Source organism: Carya illinoinensis, chromosome 14, assembly GCF_018687715.1.
Source record: "Carya illinoinensis cultivar Pawnee chromosome 14, C.illinoinensisPawnee_v1, whole genome shotgun sequence".
In the NCBI taxonomy this organism is placed as follows: domain Eukaryota; kingdom Viridiplantae; phylum Streptophyta; class Magnoliopsida; order Fagales; family Juglandaceae; genus Carya; species Carya illinoinensis.
This window is the reverse complement of record NC_056765.1, coordinates 11802864-11828106: the sequence shown is the minus strand read 5'-3', so window position 1 is coordinate 11828106 and position 25243 is coordinate 11802864. Positions and strand designations below refer to the sequence as shown.

Below are 25243 nucleotides of genomic sequence, written 5' to 3'. Positions count from 1 at the left end.
ATGAAATACATATTTACAAGATTTCCCTCCCTCCCGCCTTCTCCCTCTCTCCCTCCCCACATTTGTCTTATTTAAACCGTAATCAGACCTTGACACACTTAGATCTAAAAAAGCATACTTTACCAATTCCAACCGTCCTTCATCACACAATCGACCATAACAACCAAAAGCTTCAACCGCTTACCATGAACATCAGCGCTCACAGCTTCCAAGTTTACTCTTCACAAGATATAATCAACCCTAAATCCATTCTGCCTCTTACTATTAAACCTGCATATTCTTCCTATCCATCAGCCACTAATTGAAAGTTAAACTACAATCTGAAACCTCAACTGCAGTCACAGCAAGGAAACTCCCCACACCTATCGTTGTCAAACTCCATAAATCTCTTTTGCAAGGCATCCCATGACCTCCAAGGTTTCAATATTGACCCACAAAAGTGAACTTTCCACTAACTTTATCAGAACTTATGCCGTTGAAGTAAGGGAGCATAAATGATAGTTTTATAAAATAGTCAGAACTCCATACTGTTTGGACCATTTGGAAAGAAAGGAGAACATTAACCAAACATCACAGTAACTGTAAACCATTTCAAAAGTATTTTTCAGCTTTTGAAAAACTTTAAACATCACACTAATAAAAATGACCACAATCCTTCATCCAACATAATTCCAAGCAATGGCCATGTCAATCAATTGGATTAAGTGCGTGTGCAGACAACTTAGAATCCCTGCCGGAACAAGTCACAGAAAAATCTAATTCAATCAATAGAATCCAGGAAACCAGACCATAATGAACCCAGCCAGAATGCAGAAACTTATATATCAACACATTTGTCAATCAATGAGGAAATGTGAAGGTCAAGAGTTGCAGGCTTAAAATGCATTAAAAAAGAAACAATAAATATGGATCAAATTACAATGCACGAAACCAAGATGGACAAAAGGATCATACAAGCAAAAGAAAACACACCAGTTAATTACCTTAATTTGGCTAGACGATTCATGCATGCAGCAGCAGCATGTGCTTTATAGTCCCTAAGAAGAATAGAGAAAAGTCCATCCTTATTCCCATTTCCTGGAGTGAAGTTAGGTATATCAGAGAAAATACATTGATTTCCAAAAGTAAATAACCCTAGCTAAAAAAATATATAATTAAATTTAATGACGTTGCTCACAAACCACAAAGGTCAAAATGCCTGATTCAGATATCCAGAGAGGGAAATGCTCAGCAAACTATTGCCCAGCAACAAAAATAAGAAGCTTAACTGAATAACAGAATTGAGTACCCTTGCTTATTGGTACTTACCAAAAACCAATTTTCTGTCATTCAAGCAATTTTTTCCCACTTTGTCAATGTGGCCAGTTTCAGGGCACTAATTAAGATTCTGCTTGGCCACTGAGAATTCTCAGATAAGAATTTTGAGTTTTAAGATTAAATATTAAAATATTATATTTTAATATTATTATTGTATTGGGATTTGAAAAAGTTAGGAAAAAGTTAAATTGTTTATTATATTTTGTATGGGGATTTGAAAAAGTTGTAATGATGAGATGAGAATTTTATGTTTGAGATGAAAATTTTTTGGGGCCAAGCAGAACCTAAGACGATGTAAATAAAAATAAAATAATCCACACAAACCAGAAAACAGGTATTTCACAAAACTGAAAATACTAACTTAAAGAGGAAAAAAATGTGGAAAATGAATTTGAACAAAAATAGCAGCACGATCTGAGAGGAAGGGGAAATCAAGAAATCAACAAGAAAGAATTAATGTTAACAACTGACCTAAAGTAGCTTTCCCTAGTTGTCCAGATAATAGCTCGCTGTTACGGAAGTAAACAAACCCATCATTAGGGCACATAGCATCCATTTCTCTTTCTCCTTCTTCTTTAGGCTTCATGTAATTTTTCTCCTTTACAGTAAGATTTACATAGACTCTCACATTTGTATGTGGCCGAACTAAAACGCTAAATAATTGCTTACCAGTCCAAAGCTCTATTGGCTGCAGAACAGTTACATTCAAATCAATGATAGCAAAGAGATAACAATTCAAAAAAGATATCCATCTTTTTTTCTTAAAAAGGCAAAACAAAACTTGAGTGCTTGACTTCTAGTTAGGGGAAGGTTAAACAAGATAAGGGGTGTGCAGCTGTCAAGAAAAGAAACATGAAAGTTTTCTGAAAGGTAATAATAAATAGGCACAAAACCAGAAATTCCATGCCAACACGGGTAGAGATTAGTAATATTCTGCAAATCTACTATCAAAATTTGAGAAACACAGAGGACTGAACAGCATTAATGAGGGCACAACCTATAACACAGGCAAGAAGTTCCTCAACCATTAACAGCAACTCATTGTTTCAAACCTCACACTCAGTAATGTAATTAGCAGAGGGCTTTAGATGTGAAAGATTTTCGTGCCATTGGCCTTGTCAATGGGGTGTACAAAATCATATCCAAGGTTCTTTGTCAATCATATCATCAAGCTTATGAAGAATACCATATTGAAGCCTCAAAATGCTTTTGTCAAGGGAAACAAATTCTGGATTCGGTGCTAATCACCAATGAATGTCTAGAGGGTAGAATCAAAGTAGGAGTACCAGACATTCTATGTAAGTTGGATAATAAGAAGACATGTGAACATTTCAACTGGGAATTTCTTTTTTATTTGGTTGGAAGGTGCAGTTTTGGGGTGAGGTAATGTTTGGTCAATGGCACCCCAGTAGGTTTCTTTAACAGCTCTTGGGGATTGAGACAAGGGAACCCATGACAGCATGATACGTCTCCACTTGCCTTATTTTCTGTTATGAGTTGTATATATTTACTTCCTTATTTAGATAGCAGACTTTCCATACTTAGACAGATTAATGACAGCATGATACGTCTCCACTTGCCTTATTTTCTGTTATGAGTTGTATATATTTACTTCCTTATTTAGATAGCAGACTTTCCATACTTAGACAGATTTTGTACATAGTCATAGTTTCCTTTCTTGTAAATAGATTTAATTCCTGTAATTTAGCCTTGATTTCAGCCTTGTATCTTGCACACTTGTGCCTATATAATGAAAGGAAACCCTCACTCAGGAGGTATTGAATCATCTTGACATGGTATCAAGAGCCAGACCTTAAGGAATATTTCTGGTTCATTCTCGTGGGATAATTTTTTTTCTGGTTGGAGGCTAGTGTTGACTCTGTCGGCACTTTCTGTGAGTTGTTTGCTTGTGGCTGGGCTGCTATTATTTTTTTTCTTGGTGGTGGGTGTCAGTTTTCATCCCGTCGGCACTGTCTGTGCTGGTTTCTTGCTGTCGTTGTTGCTGGGCTGTGCTATTTCTTGGAGTTTTGTAGCTGTCGGCAGTTTCTGTGACAGATTTGGGCTTCTCGGCAGTCTTTGTGTAGCTTTCGGCAGTTTACGTGCAGGAGCTTCTTGGCATTTCTGTGAGTTTAATTTTTTTGGTGCTTAGTAGATACGTGCAGCAGTATTATTCTTGGCTGGTTTCCATTTTATGAGCATCATGTCTTCAGATTCTTTTACTGTGAAATTTACGGGTAAAAATTATTCTACTTGGGAATTTCAATTTCGCTTATTTGTTTTGGGGAAAGATTTATGGGGTCATATTGATGGTAGTGATCCCGCTCCTACTGAGCCTCCTAAGTTGGCTCAATGGACAATTAAAGATGCTAGGGTGATGACATGGATTTTAGGCTCTGTTGATCCCCTTATTGTTCTCAATCTAAGGCCTTATAAGACTGCTCAATCTATGTGGGAATACTTACGGAAAGTATATAATCAAGACAATACTGCCCGGCGTTTTCAATTAGAATATGAGATTGCCAGTTACACTCAGGGCGATCTCTCTATTCAAGATTATTTTTCTGGTTTTAATACTCTGTGGGGAGAGTTTACTGACATGATTTATGCCAAGGTTCCGGAAGCTTCTCTCTCTGTTGTGCAGGCCGTTCATGAACAAAGTAAGCGTGATCAGTTTTTAATGAAGTTACGACCTGAATTTGAGGTCACTCGCTCCAATTTGATGAACCGTGATCCTGTGCCCTCTTTGGATGTTTGTTTTGGGGAGTTACTTCGTGAGGAGCAGCGTCTTGCCACCCAGGCCACTTATCAGCATGACAAAATGATACTCAATGTTGTGGCTTACGCTGCTCACGGGAAAGGCAAGGGACGGGACATGCGGAACGTTCAATGCTTCAGCTGCAAGGAATACGGACATATTGCTGCCCACTGTGCCAGAAAATCTTGCAACTACTGTAAGAAGCCGGGCCATATTATTAAAGATTGTCCTACTCGTCCCCAGAATCGTCAGGCTAATGCTTATCAGGCTACTGTGGGTTCCTCTTCTTCTGCTACTACAGGAGATTCTTCTACTCTTACTACAGAGATGGTTCAGCAAATGATTATTTCAGCATTTTCAGCCTTAGGGCTGCAAGGTAACGGTTCCCTTACATGGCTTGTTGATTCGGGTGCGTCTAATCACATGACTAGCTCTTCTGATACTCTTAGCAATGTTCGGCCTTATAATGGCTCATCACACATTCAGATTGCTAATGGTAGTCAGTTACCTATTCATGCTATTGGGGATGTTGATTCTACTGTTCAGGATGTTTTTGTATCACCTCAGCTCTCTACTAGTCTTATATCTGTTGGACAATTGGTTGATAACAACTGTGATGTTCGTTTTTCTCGTGATGGTTGTCTTGTGCAGGATCAGGTGTCGGGCCAGATACTCGCGAAGGGGCCTAAAGTTGGACGTTTATTTCCTCTACATTTTTCTCTTCCTACTGTTATTTCATTTGCTTGTCACACTGTGAACAATAAGTATGAAGTATGGCACAAACGGTTGGGTCATCCTAATTCCGTTGTTTTATCTCATGTAATAAATTCTGGTTTGTTGGGCAATAAAAATAATTTTTCTTCTCATCTTTCTTTTGATTGCTCCACATGCAAATTAGGTAAAAGTAAGTCTCTTTCTTTTCCTTCTCATGGTAGTCATGCTGAACATTGTTTCGATTTTATTCATAGTGATGTGTGGGGCATTTCTCCTGTTATCTCGCATGCCAATTATAAATACTTTGTTACTTTCATTGATGATTATACGAAGTATACCTGGATTTATTTTCTTCGTTCTAAATCTGAGGTCTTCTCTGTTTTCCAACAATTCACTGCTTATGTTGAGACTCAATTTTCTTCTCACATTAAAATTCTAAGGACTGATTCAGGTGGTGAATATATGTCTAGTGAGTTTCATGATTTTCTTCAACAATGTGGCATTGTTTCTCAACGTTCTTGTCCTTATACACCTCAGCAGAATGGTGTCGCTGAACGTAAAAATCGACATTTGTTGGATGTTGTTCGTACTTTATTGCTTCAATCATCTGTTCCTTCTAAATTCTGGGTTGAAGCCTTGTCTACGGCTGTTTATTTAATTAATAGATTGCCGTCGAGTGTTCTGAATTTTGAAACTCCTTACTTTCGTCTTTATCATCGGCATCCTAGCTACCTTGATATGCATACTTTTGGCTGTGTTTGTTTTGTTCATTTACCTTCCCATGAGCGTCATAAACTATCTGCTCAATCGGTCAAATGTGCTTTTATGGGTTATAGTACTTCGCACAAAGGTTATGTTTGCTATGATCCATGCTCTAACCGATTTCGCATTTCTCGTCATGTTGTTTTCTTTGAAAATCAGTCATTCTTTTCTTCTCATGTTGAGTCTTTGCCTGAGATGCCTGTCTTGCCTAATTTTGATGACTTGGCTTCTTCTTCTGTTCGCTTCAAACCTGGCCTTGTCTATGAAAGACGACATCCTACTTTGCCCCTTCCTGAGCCTGATCCGCCATTTGAGCCTGCTCCGACTGCATCTTCTACGGGTGATCCGGACACTATCACAGTTCCTCGTCGTTCGACCAGAGTGTCTCGTCCGCCTGATCGGTATGGTTTCTCCCATACCTCTCTTCATACTACTTTGTCTTCCATTCCTATTCCGTCCGGATATTCTGCGGCCGCTAAACATGATTGTTGGCGTGGGGCGATGGCTGATGAACTTCAAGCTCTTCAAGATAATCATACATGGGATGTTGTCCCTTGTCCTGCTCAGGTGAAACCTATTGGTTGCAAATGGGTTTATTCTATCAAGCTGCGTTCCGATGGGACTCTGGATCGATATAAGGCCCGTTTGGTTGCACTTGGCAATAGGCAAGAGTATGGAGTGGACTATGAGGAGACTTTTGCTCCGGTGGCTAAGATGACTACAGTGCGAACTGTCCTTTCTGTTGCTGCCTCTAAAGGTTGGTCTCTTCATCAAATGGATGTCAAAAATGCCTTTCTTCATGGCGACCTTAAAGAAGAGATATACATGACCATTCCACCTGGTTTGTCCTCTTCTTCTCCCTCAGATGTCTGTAAGTTGAAACGCTCGTTATATGGGTTGAAACAAGCTCCTCGTGCATGGTTTGATAAATTCCGCTCCACTTTGCTTCAATTTTCCTTTAAGCAGAGTCAATATGACTCTTCTTTATTTTTCTGCAAAACATCGATTGGAATTGTTCTTCTTCTGGTTTATGTTGATGATATTGTTATTACTGGGACGGATTTTGTCTTGATCACCCAACTGCAGCAGCATCTTCAAGCCTCATTTCATATGAAGGACCTTGGTCCTCTTACATACTTCTTGGGGTTGGAAGTTCATACTGATCTATCTGGCATTTTTTTGAATCAGCATAAATATACTCAGGATCTGATTACTTTGGCTGGTCTCCAGGATACTTCTTCTGTGGATACTTCTTTGGAAGTAAACACGAAATATCGTCGGGAGGAGGGTGATCTCCTCTCTGATCCTACTCTGTATCTACAATTAGTGGGGAGCCTGAACTATTTGACTATTACTCGGCCTGATATTTCATTTGCTGTCCAGCAGGTTAGTCAGTTCATGCAGGCTCCCCGTCATCTACATTTTGCTGCTGTTCGTCGTATTATTCACTATCTTCGCGGCTCTCCTAGCCGTGGCCTGTTCTTTCCTACTGGGACTTCTCTTAATCTTGTGGCTTACAGTGACGTTGCTTGGGCGGGATGTCCTGATACGCGACGCTCTGTTACAGGCTGGTGCATGTTTCTTGGTGACTCCTTGATCTCTTGGAAGAGTAAGAAACAGGATCGTGTTTCCAAATCTTCCACTGAATCTGAATACCGTGCGATGTCTGCTGCTTGCTCTGAGATTCTTTGGCTTCGTGGTCTCCTCGCTGAGCTTGGTTGCGCTCAGTCTGATCCTACTCCTCTCCACGCTGACAACACTAGTGCCATTCAAATTGCTGCCAATCCCCTTTTTCATGAACGCACGAAACACATTGAGGTGGACTGTCATTCCATTCGGGAAGTATTGGACACTCACATCATTTCTCTTCATCATATTTCTACCGACCTCCAGATTGCTGATATATTTACTAAGGCCATGACACGACACCGTCATCAGTTTCTTGTGGGCAAATTGATGCTTCTTGACCGACCAGCATCAATTTGAGGGGGGATGACAGCATGATACGTCTCCACTTGCCTTATTTTCTGTTATGAGTTGTATATATTTACTTCCTTATTTAGATAGCAGACTTTCCATACTTAGACAGATTAATGACACCATGATACGTCTCCACTTGCCTTATTTTCTGTTATGAGTTGTATATATTTACTTCCTTATTTAGATAGCAGACTTTCCATACTTAGATAGATTTTGTACATAGTCATAGTTTCCTTTCTTGTAAATAGATTTAATTCCTGTAATTTAGCCTTGATTTCAGCCTTGTATCTTGCACACTTGTGCCTATATAATGAAAGGAAACCCTCACTCAGGAGGTATTGAATCATCTTGACAACCCATTGTCTCCCTTCCTTTTTGTCACTGTTAGGGACACTCTTAGTCAGATGTTGGAAGCTGCTGTTGGGGATGGTTTTCTCCCAGGTTTTTCAATGAGGCGCACATGTAATGGTGTCCTCAATTTTTCTCCTTTTTGCAGATGATACATTGTATTTTTGTGGAATGGATCGTGGACAAGTTCAATTTCTGAGGGCTTTCTTGCTTCATTTTGAAGCAGTTTCCAGACTAAAGGTGAACCTTGTAAAGTTTGAGATGGTCCCAATGGGTTTTGTTAGTAACATTATAAGCTTGAAAAAATATTTTGGGATGCGAGGTATCTCCTTTACCTTTCAAATGGCTTGGTCTCATCTTGGGGCTTCTTACAAGGCAAAGACCATATGGAAATGGGGTGATTGAAAAGATTGAGAGAATCTTGGCAAGATGGAAGAGGATTTACTTGTCAAAAGGAGGAAGAGTCACATTAATTAAGAGTACTCTTTCTAGTCTTCCTACATATTGGCTATCCTTGTTTCCAATACCTACAGGTGTAGTTAATTGAATTGAGAAGATTTTTCACACTTTCTCATGGGGAGGAATTGGGGAGGAGGCCAAGTTCCATCCAGTTAACTGGGATAAGGTTTGCTCCCAATCTCTTGTGGAGGATTGGGATTTCAGAATTTGAGGATTTTTATTAGGCTTTGGTCTCGTGTATGTCCCGTATACTTGGGCTCTTGCCTATTCTTTTGATCAATAAAGTCTTGTTTACCAATCAAAAAACAAAAAATAAGGCTCTTCTTGGGAAGTAGTTATTGGTTGCTCCAATGAAGTGAGAGGTGTGCATGTTGTGGGGCTGTGGAAAAATATTAGGAATGGTTTGCAGGGCTTTTTAATCACTTTAGGTTTGCAGTTGGTGAGGGATCTAGAGTCAGATTCTGGCATGATAACTGATGTGGTGATTTTGCCCTCAAGACCGCATTTCCTACCCTTTTCTGGATTGCTCATGATCAGGAGGCACTGGTGGCATATTTTCTGGACATTTCTAGGGGCTCTTTTTAATGGAGTACTGGTTTTTTTTTTTTTTTTTTGACAAGTAATGGAATATTAGTTTTCTGAGAGCTGCTCAGGATTGGGAAGTTGTTCCGATCTTTTCAACTTGCTGTATGCTTCGAACATTGGCAGTGTCAAGGTGGATAGGATGGTTTGGAAGGATTCTGGGAATAAGAAGTTCAATCAAGTTCAATCTTTGATCCCTTCACAAGTTAATGTCATGGCAAAACCTTGACCCTTTTTCCTTGAAAGTGCATATGGAGGAACAAGGTGCCTTCCAAGGTTGCTTTTGTCGGTTGGACTGCCTCCCTTGGGAAAATCTTGACTATGGACAACTTGAGGAAGTGTGGGCTCTTTGTTTTGGATTGGTGCTATATGTGCAAAAAAGTGGTGAATCTGTGGATCATTTATTACTTCATTGTGAGGAGGTAAGGTGATATGGGATAAGATTCTTAGTAGGACTAGACTTGCATGGGCGATGACTCAAAGAGTGGTGGACCTCCTGTTGGAGAGGCCTTCAGGGCAACCCTCAAATTACCACCGTGTAGAATATCATTCCTTTGAGTCTCATGTGATGCCTTTGTCTTGAAAGGAACACCATAGCTTTGAAGACCAAGAACGTTCTTTAGATGAAATCAGATGTTTCTTTTTATGTACCTTATTCTATGAGATTCTGCTATTGTATTTAATGGGGCTAGCTTTCATGATGTTATTGCATCCATTTCTAGCTCCTAACTTGTAACTAGGTGTTCTCTTTTGTATACTTCCTATGTACTTGGGTTACGCGCCCATTTACTTGTTTCAATATAATTTCCATTTTAATTAATTATATATATAGTAGCATTCAATCCCAAAATCGAAGTCCAATATTGGAGATTTTCAACTTCTAGCCATCCTTTCACTACATTTCTAACCTCAATTTGGCTGACAATCCGGAGCGAGGTCAACAATGTGTTTCTTCTTACGAATATAAACAGCTCTTCACAAAAGTTTCTATGAAAGGGCATATTTAGTTCACCATAAACCAGAAAGCGCAACCTATTAATGATTCAATTGAACAAATCTTCAACATCAAGTTAATTACATTTTGGTTCAATTATCCCACTGGACCAAACTAACCACTCACTCACTGACCACCCAAGCTTCACACTTCAGTTTGTTATTAAAAAAACTCCACTGCTCTACAGAGAGCTTTGCTGTAAGAGCAAGGTTTGTGCAACTTAAAGTAAAACACCATTAAAAATAAAACACATACTAAAAATTTCAGACTTAGTATTCTCAGTATTCTAAGAGAATAATTATTAAAGGAATTTGCAGCGGTGATAAGAGACGTGCAATCATGAAATAAAATAGCCTGTCACTTATTTGGATGAACTAACAAGTTACTTGGCAAACTACTAAACAAGTTACTTAACCTCCAGCTAGACACTTGACAAAAATTATTATTCTTTTCAAGCAGTAAAATAACTTAAACTGAAAGTATACAAATATTCATTTGGGGTCAAAATATCATAACTAATGAATCATAAAAACTTCATGGAAGCACTACTATGACATAATTTAGTCAACACTGAGGAATATAGTTTCCTCTCATGAAGTGCAATGGGTGTAAAGCAAAAAATCTTCCTATGAAATATAATTTCCATGCATTGATACAAGAGAGAAGAATATTGAAAACTAAATACGTAAGCAAAAAAACCTACCTTTTAGACTGGATATGAGATTCTAACGGACTCAAATAGAATGATGAGAATGAGGAAACTGGACAAGTAATGGGCTTGGTAATAGGCATGTCTATTTGAACATGCATGCATCTATGCATTATACAGAACTCACCTTCAGAATTGCAGGAGTTGGCAAATCAACAAAATCCATGCCATCCATCATATAAGAACACATAAGAGAAAAGGCTGCACGGTCATAAAATGTGTCCTTTCTTGTAATGAGAAACGAAGACGTTAGAAAATCTTGAGTGGAAGCAACCAAAATCTCTCCATTTTTTGGTGTGCATAAATTGTTTTGCACCTGACAAACAAATCCAAAATATTACAAAATAACCAAATTCACCAACTATTAATGGTATTAAAAACTAAAGACTTGAGAAATAGCTCCTTCGACATTATGCATATGAATAGAGATTAAGAACCATCTTACTTTTTTCTTTCACACAATTAACTAATCATCAGAGAGAACCAACAGCCCGCATTCATATGATAAGAGAAGGGATCATACGAGTTTACCCCCATTAGCATAACAGCTTCTGTTCGAGCCTCCTCAGTCTGTGGTACATGCATATTCATCTCATCACCATCAAAATCAGCATTATATGGGTTGCACACTGATTCATTGAATCTCAATGTTCTCCAAGGCATGATTCTTGCCTGCATGAACAAAAGTGCAATCAGACAATAATAAAATAAGCTTACGTGACACAATATGAAGACCTATATGTAATGGTTATCACCCTATGACACATGATAGACATCCGATGCAAGCTTGGTTGTCTGTTAAAAAGAACAATGTCGCCATCTTCCAAATGACGATGAACTATTTCACCATATTTCAGTGCATCAGCAAGTTTCCTCCTAACACTAGGAAACAGGGACCTGCGGCATCCAATAGTAAAGTAAATCCCACATCATTACAAGAAAATTTCTGCTTTTAAGAAAACAATGACAACTATCACCCTTGTGGCCTTGCCTCATAGAACCATCAGTATGTGTGAGCATTCTTGCACCTGGGTACTTATCTGGGCCATTACTGACACACTGTCTCAATTTCTCTATATTGTGATGGGAAACACGTTCAGGATAAGTTAAGATTCGAGCCATTTGGATGGGAATTGCAACCTAAACCCAATAAACACTAAACACATTAAAAGAGCAAATTAACTCGGGCATAAAAACAGAAGAAAACTTGTTCAAGCTTCAGTGCAATGCCTGACCTCAGTAATTTTCAAGTTAGGGTCAGGGGATATGACGGTCCTGCCAGTATATTCAACACGCTTCCCAGACAAGTTCCCACGAAAGCGTCCCTGCTTCCCCTTGAGGCGCTGAACGAAACCACCTAATGGCTTGGAAACTTGCATTGTGAATGGAACACGAACGTCACTATTTATGTATTGCGCAACCTCAAGTTGAAGAATATCCCAACCAGCCTAAACCAAAATTCTCAGAATAAGCATTGTAATCACACTCTGGGACCATATGTAATATTAGTGGACAAAAGTCAGGAGTATATACATGGAGATTCATTGACATACACAAAGCAATGGCAAAACAACCCAACATAAAGGAAGAAAAATCAAATAACATAACCTACAACACTTGTAAGTTTGTAACAACCGCCGCTTGCAGCATTGTTACAAAATCCTCTATCCTACCAGGCATTTGGATGCAGAGCTTGCTTCTAATAACTCCTGGCTAAGGCTAGCATTTGCCTGAATAATTTTCTTTAGCCTCTCAGTAATGTCATTTTCATTGCTGTAACAAGAAAAAACAAAACTCAGAAGCAGAATTTAAAACTTTAGCATCATCAGAGCACTCGCAAAATGAGAAAATATAGTTGATGACTAAAACTGCAAAAATATTAATACAGTTGAACCCTTAAACTTATGGTGAATGACCTTTGAGATCCATCCATAATGACAGAAGGACGAATAGGTATAGGAGGCACAGCAATATTTGTTATCATGAGTTTCTCCGGTCTATCAGAAAGATAAAGCAACTCGCAATCCTGCATCAAATTGAAATGACGTAATTTATTTATTTATATATATATATAAAGTATTATCCAACAAAAAAATTGATCCAACCAAAAGTATCACATGCTTCATTTTAAAATTTGCAGAAGCAGAACTTATAAGATCCAAATGAGCATTGAAGTCTTACCTCATCCAGCATCCTTTTAAAAAGAACAAGAACTTGTACAGGGTTAAGAATATAAGTAGCCACGTTGAAGGGCGACTTTGACTCTTTGGTGTGAGAAATGGCTGATCTGAATTCTTCCACACTCCCATCATTACATTTTTGACGCTCATGAAGAATGCCAGGCATAGACATGGCCCTCTTCACTGAAACTGTCATATACATGTAACACGGAAATCACCACAAGATGACATCATTCAAAAGCTTTAAAACAGTGATGGACAACAAAACACAAACCACTGCATCAATACTCAGTTCCACCGGGTTTATATATTAATATAAAGTGGCAAAGCAAGCATCCAAATAACAAAGTTAAATTTTTTTTTTTTTTTCCTGATAAGAAATAACAAAGTTAGAGTTAATGAAAAATAAATTATGGATATCAGAATAGCAACAAGAAGCTTCTCTTTCAGTTTATTCATGATAAAAGCATCAGAAGTAGAAGCCGAACCATTTACGTATCCGCATCTTGAGCACTTTACTGCTTTATTGCCGCTTGTCAAGTTATTACACTTTTTAACTATCACTTTCATCAACTCAGTCTTCTTCAGAGGCTCTATCTTAGGACTTCTCATCTTCTTCAAATATTCTTTACGCAAGTCCTCCTCCAGAAGTATATGAGCACAAGACTGTCAAGAAACTTTTGGCATTAAGGACTGAGAATACCAGAACAATAAGCAAAGAATTGACCAAGTTCTTTTAATGCAACAATCACCAACACCCCCCCCCCCCCCCGGGTCCTCCTCCCCACTACCAAAAAATAAAAATAAAAACAAAAAGCACTCATGAGAGAGAGAACCCACAAAAAAAATTGTAGCAAAATCCTATTCCCATTGTCCTCTGTGGAGACACTGCTCTCATGGTTAATAAGGCAGCATCATCAGAGGTCCAAGGCTAAAACAATTTCTAATAACTAGGATTTTATTCAATAAAAAAGGGTATTACCGAAGTACAGAAGAGACACACCTAACTAGCAAAAGAAAATAGATTTAGAAAACCCTGAAAAGTAGAAATAGAAAAAGCAACATTATTGTTGACAACTATCCAATGACCAAGGATGTTAAGAAAGAATGACTTGAGGCCCACCAACATAATTCAGAATCTTCAAAACTAAACTCATTTCTGTCTCTCTCCAAATACTCCATGTTAAACAAGACAATCATTTTCAACAATAATGAGAACCAACTACTACTGAACTATCATTTCCAACATGCTAGGAATGAAGAAGATGGCGATCCTCTATTTAACTACTCTTCTTACTTATGCAACACCAATCAACCATAACAACTCTTCCGAACATTACTCAAGGTAACAAACCTGTGCATCTTTTTTCTCTCCGTACACCTGCTCACATCTCTTGCTTCTCGCCCCCGATGAGTCTCGCTGGTGACAATTACCAGTTCTAGATTTATTTAGAGCTTAATTAGAGGTGCAAATTCTTGACGGATGGGCTATTCGAAGATTGTTCTCATTGAAACAAAAATATTTGAGATTTCAGTTGAAGGTGGCTGCTATATATGCATTATAGAAAGAGGTAGGAAGGTGACTAAAGAACTGTTACTAGGTAGACCAACTGCATCATAGGTCGCGCACACAAACCTTAGAACAATGTTCCAGGTTGGATGGTTACAGCAAGTTCATCAGAACATCCAACTTAGGCAGCAGCGCTTTTCTTGCACAGAGATCCTCCTATGCATTTGGCAGATACTTGACTATAGTTGAGTATAGAGGTAGTGGGAGAAAGAGCCATATCATCATCCTTGAAGAAGTGGAAGGTAAAGAATGGAAGAAGATGGGTATGGAATTGTGTGGCCTATGTAGCACTACAGGAAAAAATGAAGAGCGAAGGGATATAGGGGGGCCGAAATGTTCAAAAGGCAGATGAGAATGAGCACATGCGGGGAAGTGTGCAAAGGTTCATGCTCAGTGCCAGTCACCAACAGCAACGCCAGAAAAATCGAGGAGAAATTAAGATGAGAAGGGATGTAGAACCAGAGTATGAACGGGCAGTATAAGTATTTCGTGGAGGGAAAAGTTACCGTTAGTGAGACTTGTACAGATTGGAGGTCTAAGGCACTGACAACCACGAGAGGTTACGCAAGAAGGGATAGTGACTCTCTGACAAAGGGGTGTGACGTAGAAAGGATGACTCTACACAACCTCAAAACAGAGTTGATAAACTTGAGAGAGAAGGTCAGTGGCTTAATACAGCGGGTAAACCAGGAAATAGGATATGGTTCTAGGCTTGAGTCAAGAAAGAAAGCGAGGGAGGCTGCTGGCAAGAAGTTCATGGGCATCAGGGGTACAAGACAATCATGGGCTGAGAAACAGAAGTTACAAGCCCAAAGTTCTAAGGGCCATCCGACCCAGAGTTGGCTAAAATCGCTTGACACTCTAACTTTGAAGTTGGGTCATCCTCTGACATTGCAAAACAGCCATTGGAGTGCTGGGGACTTGTCCCCTGCACAGAAACCACCAACGAAAGAACGCAAGTCGAGCTGGTGCCTAGTGTCCTGGCCGACAGAATGGCAACACCGACGACAAAAACTAACAATACCCTGTTTTTAAGAAGAAAATGTCGCCTGGGAAGTTCAAATGGAGGATAACACCATGGTATCACCCCAGAAAGCATCATCCCTGGAAATAGGCAATTTATTTAGCTTTGGGAAGGATCAAACAGAGGGTGGGGCTACTGAAGTAGGTAATACAGAGGAAAATGAAATCCCAGATAAAGCCATGGTTGTGTACAATTCAGATGGTGTCGAGGAAGAGCAGTGGCAGATGTCATGTTCTATATCGTATAGGGTGGGTGAGATGCAAGCAAATCCTCTGGTCAGTAAGGATGCATATTGGGAAGCACCAACACCACTAAATTCTCTACACCCAAGAAGCAACATCCACATTTCTGATTGGGTTTTAGACAAAGCCAAGTAGATTCAAAATTGTGTGGGATATATTGTGCGATAGTTTTGAGGACCAATTTATAGCTCTCCTCGCAGCTATAGAGGTTGGACAGACTCACTCTAGTTCACCAAGTGAGATCAATCCAGCAAAAAAGAGAGCTAGAGAATTAAAAAGGCTTAACTGAACAGTCAACGATGGAGTAGGAGCAAGGAGTACTCCTCATGGAAGATCAAAGGGAGGGGCAATGGATGTTGTTTTATGAAGCCAAAAATTGTGTCATGGAATGTGAGGGGGTTGAATGAGAAGGAAAAGTGTCTCAAACTTAGAAACCAATTACATAGTTGAAGAGTAGACATCGTTTGCCTACAAGAAACAAAATTGGAATATATCACCCTAAGCACTATTTAGAGTTTGTGGTGTAGTAATCAAGTAGTGTGGCATTATTTACCACCAATGGAGCATCGGGTGGCATTTTAGTGATGTGGAATAAAAGAGTGGTGGAAAAGTTAGAAGATTGTATGGGGGATTATATGGTGACTTGCCTGTTCAAGAACGTTGTGGATGGATATCAATGGGCCTTTGCAAATGTTTATGTCTAGTAGAAGTGTACTATGGGATGAATTGGCTGGCCTAAGCAGTATATGGGATTTACCTTGGTGTATTGGTAGTGACTTTAACGTTCCTTGATTCCCAAGTGAATGATCGGGTGGCTCTAGCTTCAATTCAGTAATGGTAGATTTCTCTAACTTTAACTATGAACAAGATTTACTAGATCTTCCTATTGCAGATGGCACCTACACTGGGTCGAGCAATCGAGAAAACTACTCGTGGTCAAGGATTGATAGATTCCTAGTATCACCTGCATGGGAAGCACATTACCTGGAGCTTATCCAAAAGAAACTCCCCAAGTTGTGCTCAAATCACTTTCCCATCCTTCTTGATTGTGGAGGTATTCGTGGTGGCCCAAGTGAATATGGGATTTACCTAGCAGTATATGGGATTTACCTTGGTGTATTGGTAGTGACTTTAACGTTCCTTGATTCCCAAGTGAATGATCGGGTGGCTCTAGCTTCAATTCAGTAATGGTAGATTTCTCTAACTTTAACTATGAACAAGATTTACTAGATCTTCCTATTGCAGATGGCACCTACACTGGGTCGAGCAATCGAGAAAACTACTCGTGGTCAAGGATTGATAGATTCCTAGTATCACCTGCATGGGAAGCACATTACCTGGAGCTTATCCAAAAGAAACTCCCCAAGTTGTGCTCAAATCACTTTCCCATCCTTCTTGATTGTGGAGGTATTCGTGGTGGCCCAAGATACTTGAAGTTTGAAAACATGTGGTCGAAATCAGATGGGTTCCTCAATCGAGTCCGGCAATTGTGGTCTTCTAATCAATTTATGGCACTCCAAGTTATATCATGTCATGCCAACAAATGCTTGGACAACAGACTCAAGTCGGGAGTGTCAGGGCTTAAACTTGATATGGAGAAGGCCTATGACAAAGTCAATTGGATAAATGGAACACCTAAGAGCTTTTTTAAAAGCTCATGAGGCTTGAGACAAGGTGACCCACTATCCCCGCCACTTTTTTCTTTTTTCTTTTTTTTTTTTTTTTGTAATGTAAGCTTTTAGCAAGATGATTTCAGGTGTCGTAGAGGACGAGATCTTATCCAGATTTAGGAGGAAAATATTGGCTCACCTCACATATCACACCTATTATTTGCCAATGATACCCTAATCTTTTGTGGTGCCAGTGATGATCAAATTCGAGCTTTGAGGGCACTCCTTTTATGCTCGGAAGCTACTTCAGGGTTGAAGGTGAACTCGGCTAAATTAGAAGTAGTCTCAGTTAGGGATGTAACGGATCCGATTTTGGACATATTTTAGAAATGAACCGGTATACACCGGTTTTGAGATTTGAAAAATCGATACCGTACTAGTACTTCCAGTTTTATCGATTCCAGTCTAGTTCTGTTCAGTTTTTCTGGTATATTATATATATAATATATAATATGCTATATATATTATAGTATATAATTATATAGTGATAATATATAGTTATTTATATAGGAGTTTAAAATTTAATGTTATTTTAATTAGTAATTTAGCACATACTACAAGATTATTTTATATATAATTATATATATTAGATATAAAACTTATATATTATATAAAAAATCATATAAAAAATATTTTATATAATATAAAAAATTAAAATATATATTTATATGAACAGGTCCGGTCCGGTTTCAGAAAAATGATTTTTTTTTTTTTTTTTGAGGAGGGGGGGCATGAACAATGAGTTTAAATTCCACTTGATAAAATAGGCTACAATGTGTTCCCCTATCCCGGAAGGAGGATTGGGTATTCCGAACTTGCAATCTTTTAACAAAGCTTTGCTTGGCAAATGGCTATGGAGATACCACAATGAACAGGGAGCATTATGGAGAGCCGACATGGAATCAAAATATGGTGAACCATGGGAGGGATGGTGTTCGAATGAGGTAAGTGGGCTATATGGGTTGAGACTATGGAAACACATAAGAAGACGATGGGACACATTCAAGAAATATCCGTTTTGATGCAAGTGATGGGTCCAAAATCAATGTTTGGCATGATGTATGGTGCGGCAATAGGATGCTCAAGGAAGTTTATCCAAAACTCTATGGCATAGCAAGAATGAAAGAAGCTTCAACCTCTTAACCCTATCTAATGGTACTCCTCAATGGAACGTCACATTCTTTAGGGATACACAAAAGCTTGGGAAGTTGACACTCAGAGTTCTATGATCTAGTGTACTCTACCCACATAATTGGGGAAGGGGGGGGGGAGCTGAAGACCAATTTTTGGCGCCCTTCTAAGAAAATGAAGTTCACAGTCTGCTCCTACTATCAAGCCATGATCACGCATAATACAAATCCATTCCCATGGAAGAGTATTTGGAAGACAAAAGCACCCCTAAAGACAACTTTTTTTGTATGGACAGCTTCATTAGAGAAGATCCCCAGTCCTCACAATAGAAAATACCACATCATAGTCATAGATTGGTCTTGTATGTGCAAAAAGAGCGAAGAGTCTGTAGATTATCTATTACTTCATTGTGAGGTTGCTACAACGTTTTGGAATGACTTCTTTGCTCAGATGGGATTAGCTTGGGTAATGCCAAAAAGGGTAATCGACCTCCTCGCTTCTTGGTGAGGCATCCAAGGCAATCCTCAGATGTCAACAGTGTGAAAGATGGTCCCAATTTGTCTACGGTGGTGTATTTAGAGAGAGAGAAATGCAAGAAGTTTTGAAGATTGAGAGTGATCAATACATGAACTTAGAAGTTTATTTTTCAATACTTTACTCCATTGGTCGATTGTAATTGATTTTAGTGACATGTTTTTTCATGACTTCCTTTTATCACTAACTAGCATGCATAGGCGACGATCTTGTACATGTCCCATATACTAAGACATTTGTCTATTATATGCTCAATAAGATTTTGTTTATCAATAAAAAAAATTACTCCAGGTAAAACCTTTTGTAAAGTGCTATTTGTCCAAAATATTACAAGGAAATTGTAATGAGTAAATAATATGTTGTAAAATGATTTTACTTCAAACACCTTTCTTAAATGGACTCCAAACTAGTTTATCTTCACCACCTCCTCCCACCTTGCTTGAATCCAATTAGTCAAAGAACAATGTGAAGTGATCCAGCTCTCATTGATTGCCCTCTTTGACAAATTTAACACACCGGCGAATAGAATCATGTGAAAGCTAACAATGATCCACCACAAAATCATTCTATGTCCCATGCTTCAATATCATTCAAAGACCCATTAACCTTATGAGAACAACCTGTGTGCCCTTTATGCTCCGTCTTACTACAGCTATTGCACCAACCTCCTTCCAAGCTTCCATACTTCATGTCCACAATCACCCACTAAAGGCTCTATCTTTCATAAGAATAACACCATAGTCACATTCCCAAAAGAGCTTGGTTGAAATGAATTAAATTTCTCGCCCCTAAGCCACTTTTTGTAACCAGTGAGCACACCTTGGACCACTTTAGAAGGAATTTAGGCCCCATCCCCATGTCTCCCAACTAAAAAATCTCGTTACAACTCCTCTAAGTGCTTGGATACTCCCAAAGGGAAGACAAAGATATGTCATGGGTAAGAAATTTAAGAGGGGGAAGTCCTACATTAGGAATATTAATAGCTCACAGAGTGGGTAGGTTATAAAGGCAATCATAGGTACTAATCCCCACATTGACTTCTTATTAGGTGAAACTGGCCTTTATGAGTTATTATAGAGAAGTTCCAAATTGATTAGTCTTTTTCAGTTATAGAGCAGATGTGGCCAGTGTTTTTCCTAAGTCATTACAGCAGAAGTCCCACTCATGGCACCAAGGTCGAATTGTGAGAAGCTGTAGGTTTGTTGTGGGCAATCTATTGGAGAACTAGTCAACATCTTGCTGTGAACATAGGAGCTGCTAGAAGAAAAACCAAAGAAAAAGAGCTGATTGAGTAGAAATTGGAATAATGCAAGTAACAACCACATTTACTAAAGGTGAGAATGAAAGCATATCAAATTTGAGCAAATGAACACTCCAGTTCACAAGAGTTCGAAGAAGAAGAAGAAGAAGAAGAAAAAACAAAAAAAAAAAAACAACTAAACACCATTTGGTCACCAGACAGCTACAAGGTAGCATTCACTTTTTAAAAGCCAAAGTACGTACCAAGCATACCCAAAGAAGGGAAAAAAGGGTGCAACATACGTAATTTTGAGGTTTTCAGCAATCCTTCATGTTTTAACAAAGACTATTGACATAATCATGTGTACTCAAATCAAACTAGAGATGATTACCAGAAGTCATAACAGCAATGCCCTTTTAAGCTCATTGTGCAAGTAAAGGCCGTAATCTTACCATTTTAACAAGCCAAGATGCAGTATGCTTGGCTCCAGGTCTTGGCCTACACTTGAATACAGATCCCACACAAGCAAATAGCTCAACTCAATGTGGTTTTACATGTGCTAAATATATACAAAGCATCTAAAACTCAAAAAGTCAAAGCTGTGGTGATGGTGAGGAGCTAACTTTGCTGTTTTCTAGGCGGAGGCATATTTTTCATATCAATATTGTTAATCCAGACCAACCTAAACTCAGCTAGAAAAACAGTCCTCATATCTGAACCAAGTCCATGCAAGGAAATGTAAGGTTGAATTGCTTGATCTAACAAAAGATTACAATATATAAAATAGACCAAGTTTGACCTGGTCTAGTTACCAGCATGATTAGCGAGGACTTATGTTGCTTAAACCAAGATTTTCAAACTAGCTACAAAAAAAGAAGGAATTTAGAGCATTTTTGCACAACCATACATATTATATTAAAAAATCACAACAAACTGCAGCATGCAGATACCATTTCAGGAGACAGAACCTTTTTCAACCAAGCATACAACATTCAAAACTCAAAAAATTAGATAAGAGGGAAAGGAGGGAAAAAGCTCTCTAACCTTACAAATGCACTTCAAAATGTCCAAAATGGTACTCATATATCCAACATTGTAAACGGGGAGAGCAAGTTTTAAGTATCCAAAGTGACCAGGACAATTCCCAAAACTCCCATGGCATGTTGCACATATACAATTCTTATTTGCTGGACCCTAAAATAAAAAATAAAAATTATAAAAAAGAGAAGCCTTGTAAGACTCTTGATACAAGGAAAAACAGGGGGAAGATCATAAGCAGTTCTACCATCAAGAGTCAACACATTGAAAATAAACCATCAATACAGCCAAGTTATTCTGACATATAATTTCTCACAGTACATTGATGGAGTTAGTGCAAAAAAAATGTATTATCATGTTCTAATGACAAACTTATTTGAGCTGTAATTCATTACTGTTGAATTAGATAAAGTTTATTTGATATAGGATTATAAAAAGTGCAAAACTTGGCCAGATTGAAAGTTGGCTCTGGCTAACTTCTTTTCAAGAATCTCGCACGAGCTTGGCTGGAGCAAGAACGTGTTAGAAAACATACTCAATGTAAACTTGACTCTGGCTCAAGTGGAATTGCAAAAAAATGCAGTTCTAACTGATTCCAGAGCCCCTGTACGACCTGATTAAAACCTCTAACCTATATAAACAATATTATACATTATTTGTAGGATTTTGCAAGGCCACGAAAGAAAATGTTTACTGCCTTCCTTGCAAGGAAACATTATGCACAGACATTGAGTCTTAAAGCCTTAGTTTTCTCTCCATACACAAACCATCATCCTATTGATCTTTATTCATTCTTACTTTTGGAGGGCCAGTGAATTCAATGGTGTGTCAGTGAGTTCATCAGTGGTACTGCTGGAGTTCAAGTGGATCGGACTAGGTCGCTTGTGGGGGAAGCTATAGAAGAGTTCCAAAGTTCTGAAACTGTTGTGGCCAGAGATTGAGTGGGTCACTTGCAGATATTACAATCTAGTGTTTGAATCTATAAAGGTATAGTAAGATCTTAAACTGATTGTTATATCTTTCTTTTTCAAACACTATGGATCTGGCCAACTTATTGGGTAGCAAGATCTCAACCCTCCCTATGAGATATCAAGGCCTTCCCTTGGGAGCTCCCTATAAATTGTCATCATTTTGGGATGGAGTGGTCGAGAAAATTGAGAGGAAGTTGACTGGATGGAAAAGGATTTATTTGTCTAAAGGGTGAAGAATTACACTGATTAAAAGTACATTGTCTAATCTTCCAACATATTTCCTATCCCTTTTTCATTTGCCTATTGGGGTGGCTAGTAGAATTGAGAGAATCTTCAATAATTTTTTGTGGGGCACTCTTGGCACTCTTGGGGAAGAAAGAAAGTTTCATTTGGTAAGTTGGGATAAAGTTTGTTCATCGGTTATTTGTGGAGGCATCATTTAGAGAGGGATGCATTATGAAGGAATATTATTGATGTTCAATAAGGGAGGGCTTGGGGGAATTGGTGTTCTAACAAAGTAATAAGTGTGTATGGTGTGGGTTTGTGGAAATCTATTCGGAAAGGTTGGGGCGAATTTCTCAACCATGATTCGTTTAAGGTGGGTGGAGGAGATTTTGGTTTTCGCATGATCTTTGGTGTGGAGATTTGCCTCTTAAGAATGCTTTCCTTCTCTCTTTAGAATTGCAAGGGACCAAGAAGCCATTGTGGCTGATTCTGTAATTTTTTCTAATGAAATGTGAAGATTTATTAGAGATGCTCATGATTGGAAAGTGCCCATGTTTCAGTTTATTTAGTAGGTTGGATGATATGAAGTTTGTAACTTCATATGGTGAAGGGAGGAAAAATGGTGGAAACATGCTGGAAATTCCATTTTAACTGTCAGCTCTTATTATAAAATGTTGACTTGCCATTGTGTCAACCAATTTCCTTGGAAGTGCATTTGGAGATCCAAGGTGCCTAGTAAAGTTGCTTTCTTCTGCTAGTTGCTGTCTCTTGGGAAAATCTTGAGAACGGATAATTTCAGAAAGCATGGTATAATCTGTTTAGATTGGTGCTACTAAATCCATTGATCATTTGTTTCTGCAATGTGAGGTGGCTAAGACTTTTTGGGATGAGAATTTCAGCAGGCCGGATGTTACTTGGGTGATGCCTAAGAGGGTAGTGGATCCATTAGCTTGTTGGAAAGGGTTTATGGGTAGTCATGGCATTGCTGCTATTTGGAAGATGATTCCTTTATGTTTGATGTGGTGTCTATGGCTAGAAAGGAATGGGCGGTGTTTTGATGATAAAGAACATTCATTGGGAGAATTCAGAGAATTTTTCTTCCGAGCTCTATGTCTTTGGGCGAATGTTCTTGTCTTGAATGGAGATAATCTTCATGAGTTTCTTTTAACTTTTTCTAGCTCGTACTTCCAAGCTTGTATTTAGGTGTTTCCATGTGTATACTTCCTGTGTACTTGAGCTATGCCTTCTCTTTTTTTAGAAATAACAAGATATCTTATTGATATAGAGATAGGTGGGCTATGCCTATTTATTTGTCTTAATAAACTTCCGATTACTTATCAGAAAGAAAAAATATAACAAGTGGCTGAGCACAAGGACTTTTCTTTCGAAGAGTTCCTCAAGAGTTTTTCCTTTGAACCCAATATCTTTGAGTTCTTTTTTTTTTTTTTTTTTTCTATTTTCTTCGATTTTGGTTTGACGTTTGTGATTGCTTAGAGAATAAAAAAATCCATGCTTAGGCTTCTTTTTTGTGGTGAAGGAGACTAAATGGGGCAGTTTTAGTAACAACAACTAAAGAGATGTCCACAAATCGTGTTATCTTGTCTATTATTTTATTTACCTAGAAAAGGGCTTCTCTATTTAGTTTTTTTTTTTTTTTTTTTGATAAGTAATAAGAGAATTTTATTCATACGAATGAAGTAGGCATAGCCTGTGTACACAGGAAATATACAAAAGAAACGCCTAATTACATTCTAGCTAAAGAAAGAAAATCATGGACATTAGTTTCATAACCATTGATGATTCAACGCTCAGTCATCCACCACCGCCCGCCCAACAAATTTTTCAAAATGAAGATATATTCGAACCTGTCAAAGTTATATCTATGGGAAATATTATGACAATATGGTAATAACTTAATTCGGCAAGCTACAAGGAATCGGGCATTTCTCATATACAGAAAGACACACAAGTGAGTAGGGAGGAGCGCAGAGAGTACCATGCGGGGATCCAATAAGCCGCCTTCTATAGGATTTCTTTTTGCATCGTAGTATTGCCCTTTATATACTTGAACCTCCGCGAGTTTGCTGATCTCGGACTCGGAGAACGTGCTGAATTTCATGCTTTTTCTGCAGACATCAAAAATCAAATATTAAAACTAACAAGCAAAAGCTTATTATGCTTTTCTTTGCCTACTAGAAGATGAAACTAGCTCGACCAAGTATGAAACTGAAAGAGGCAGGTTCAAATTCTGACATTTTGCGAGGCCCCACGTCCTCGATATAGGGATGCTTAGTGAAGGCTATGTCATCGGCTTGCGCACTAGCCATGCTTGATTCAAAACCTTAGAGGGGAACTCTGAAAATCGATTATACCGTGTGGGCGTGCGGGAAGGCAGGGCAACAAGGATGGCGGTTCCTGCCTGGGGTTTTAGCCAGTAAGGCGATACTAATAATTTTAGAGCGGCAGAGAAGCACCGCTCAGCCTTACCGTTACTGTACTTTTTGAACCTTTTCTTATTTTATTTTTTTTATATTTTTTTAATATATTTAAATATTTTTAAATACATTTAAAATTATTTTTGTAATTATTAAGTAAAAAAATAATAATAATAGAGCTGTCAATGTTGGGCAGCATGGTAGTTCTTTTCGTAATTTTATCATGTGTGGGAGGGTTTCTCGGTAAGACCATTAGAATATTTTTTTTATTTGATTATTTTCTTGATTTGTTTACATAACGGTTACTTCAACTGATTTTGATTTTTGAAAATATTTACCTTTTCTTATCTTTATTTTCACATA

At 38.4% G+C, this 25243-nt stretch overlaps 1 protein-coding gene across 3 annotated transcripts in view; it reads right to left on the bottom strand.

The window, feature by feature from the left end:
* LOC122293183 (DNA-directed RNA polymerase III subunit 1) overlaps positions 1-24931 on the bottom strand; it is a 34532-nt gene extending 9601 nt beyond the window's left edge. Inside the window, exons 1-14 of one of the 3 annotated variants that reach the window (XM_043101671.1) lie at positions 24699-24931; positions 24442-24571; positions 21256-21405; positions 13289-13466; positions 12802-12989; positions 12537-12646; positions 12294-12393; positions 11856-12068; positions 11612-11760; positions 11376-11517; positions 11152-11292; positions 10748-10936; positions 1789-2005; positions 984-1077 (exon numbers count right to left, since the gene is read on the bottom strand). In XM_043101671.1, the coding sequence (XP_042957605.1) occupies positions 984-1077; positions 1789-2005; positions 10748-10936; positions 11152-11292; positions 11376-11517; positions 11612-11760; positions 11856-12068; positions 12294-12393; positions 12537-12646; positions 12802-12989; positions 13289-13466; positions 21256-21405; positions 24442-24571; positions 24699-24772 (2075 nt within the window). In that variant the 5' untranslated portion in view covers positions 24773-24931. Of the gene's footprint in view, positions 1-983; positions 1078-1788; positions 2006-10747; positions 10937-11151; positions 11293-11375; positions 11518-11611; positions 11761-11855; positions 12069-12293; positions 12394-12536; positions 12647-12801; positions 12990-13288; positions 13467-14154; positions 16394-16746; positions 17683-21255; positions 21406-24441; positions 24572-24698 lie in introns of those variants that run through there. The other 2 variants (XM_043101670.1, XM_043101672.1) reach the window with 2 other exon arrangements.
* Between the last annotated feature and the right edge of the window lie 312 nt (positions 24932-25243).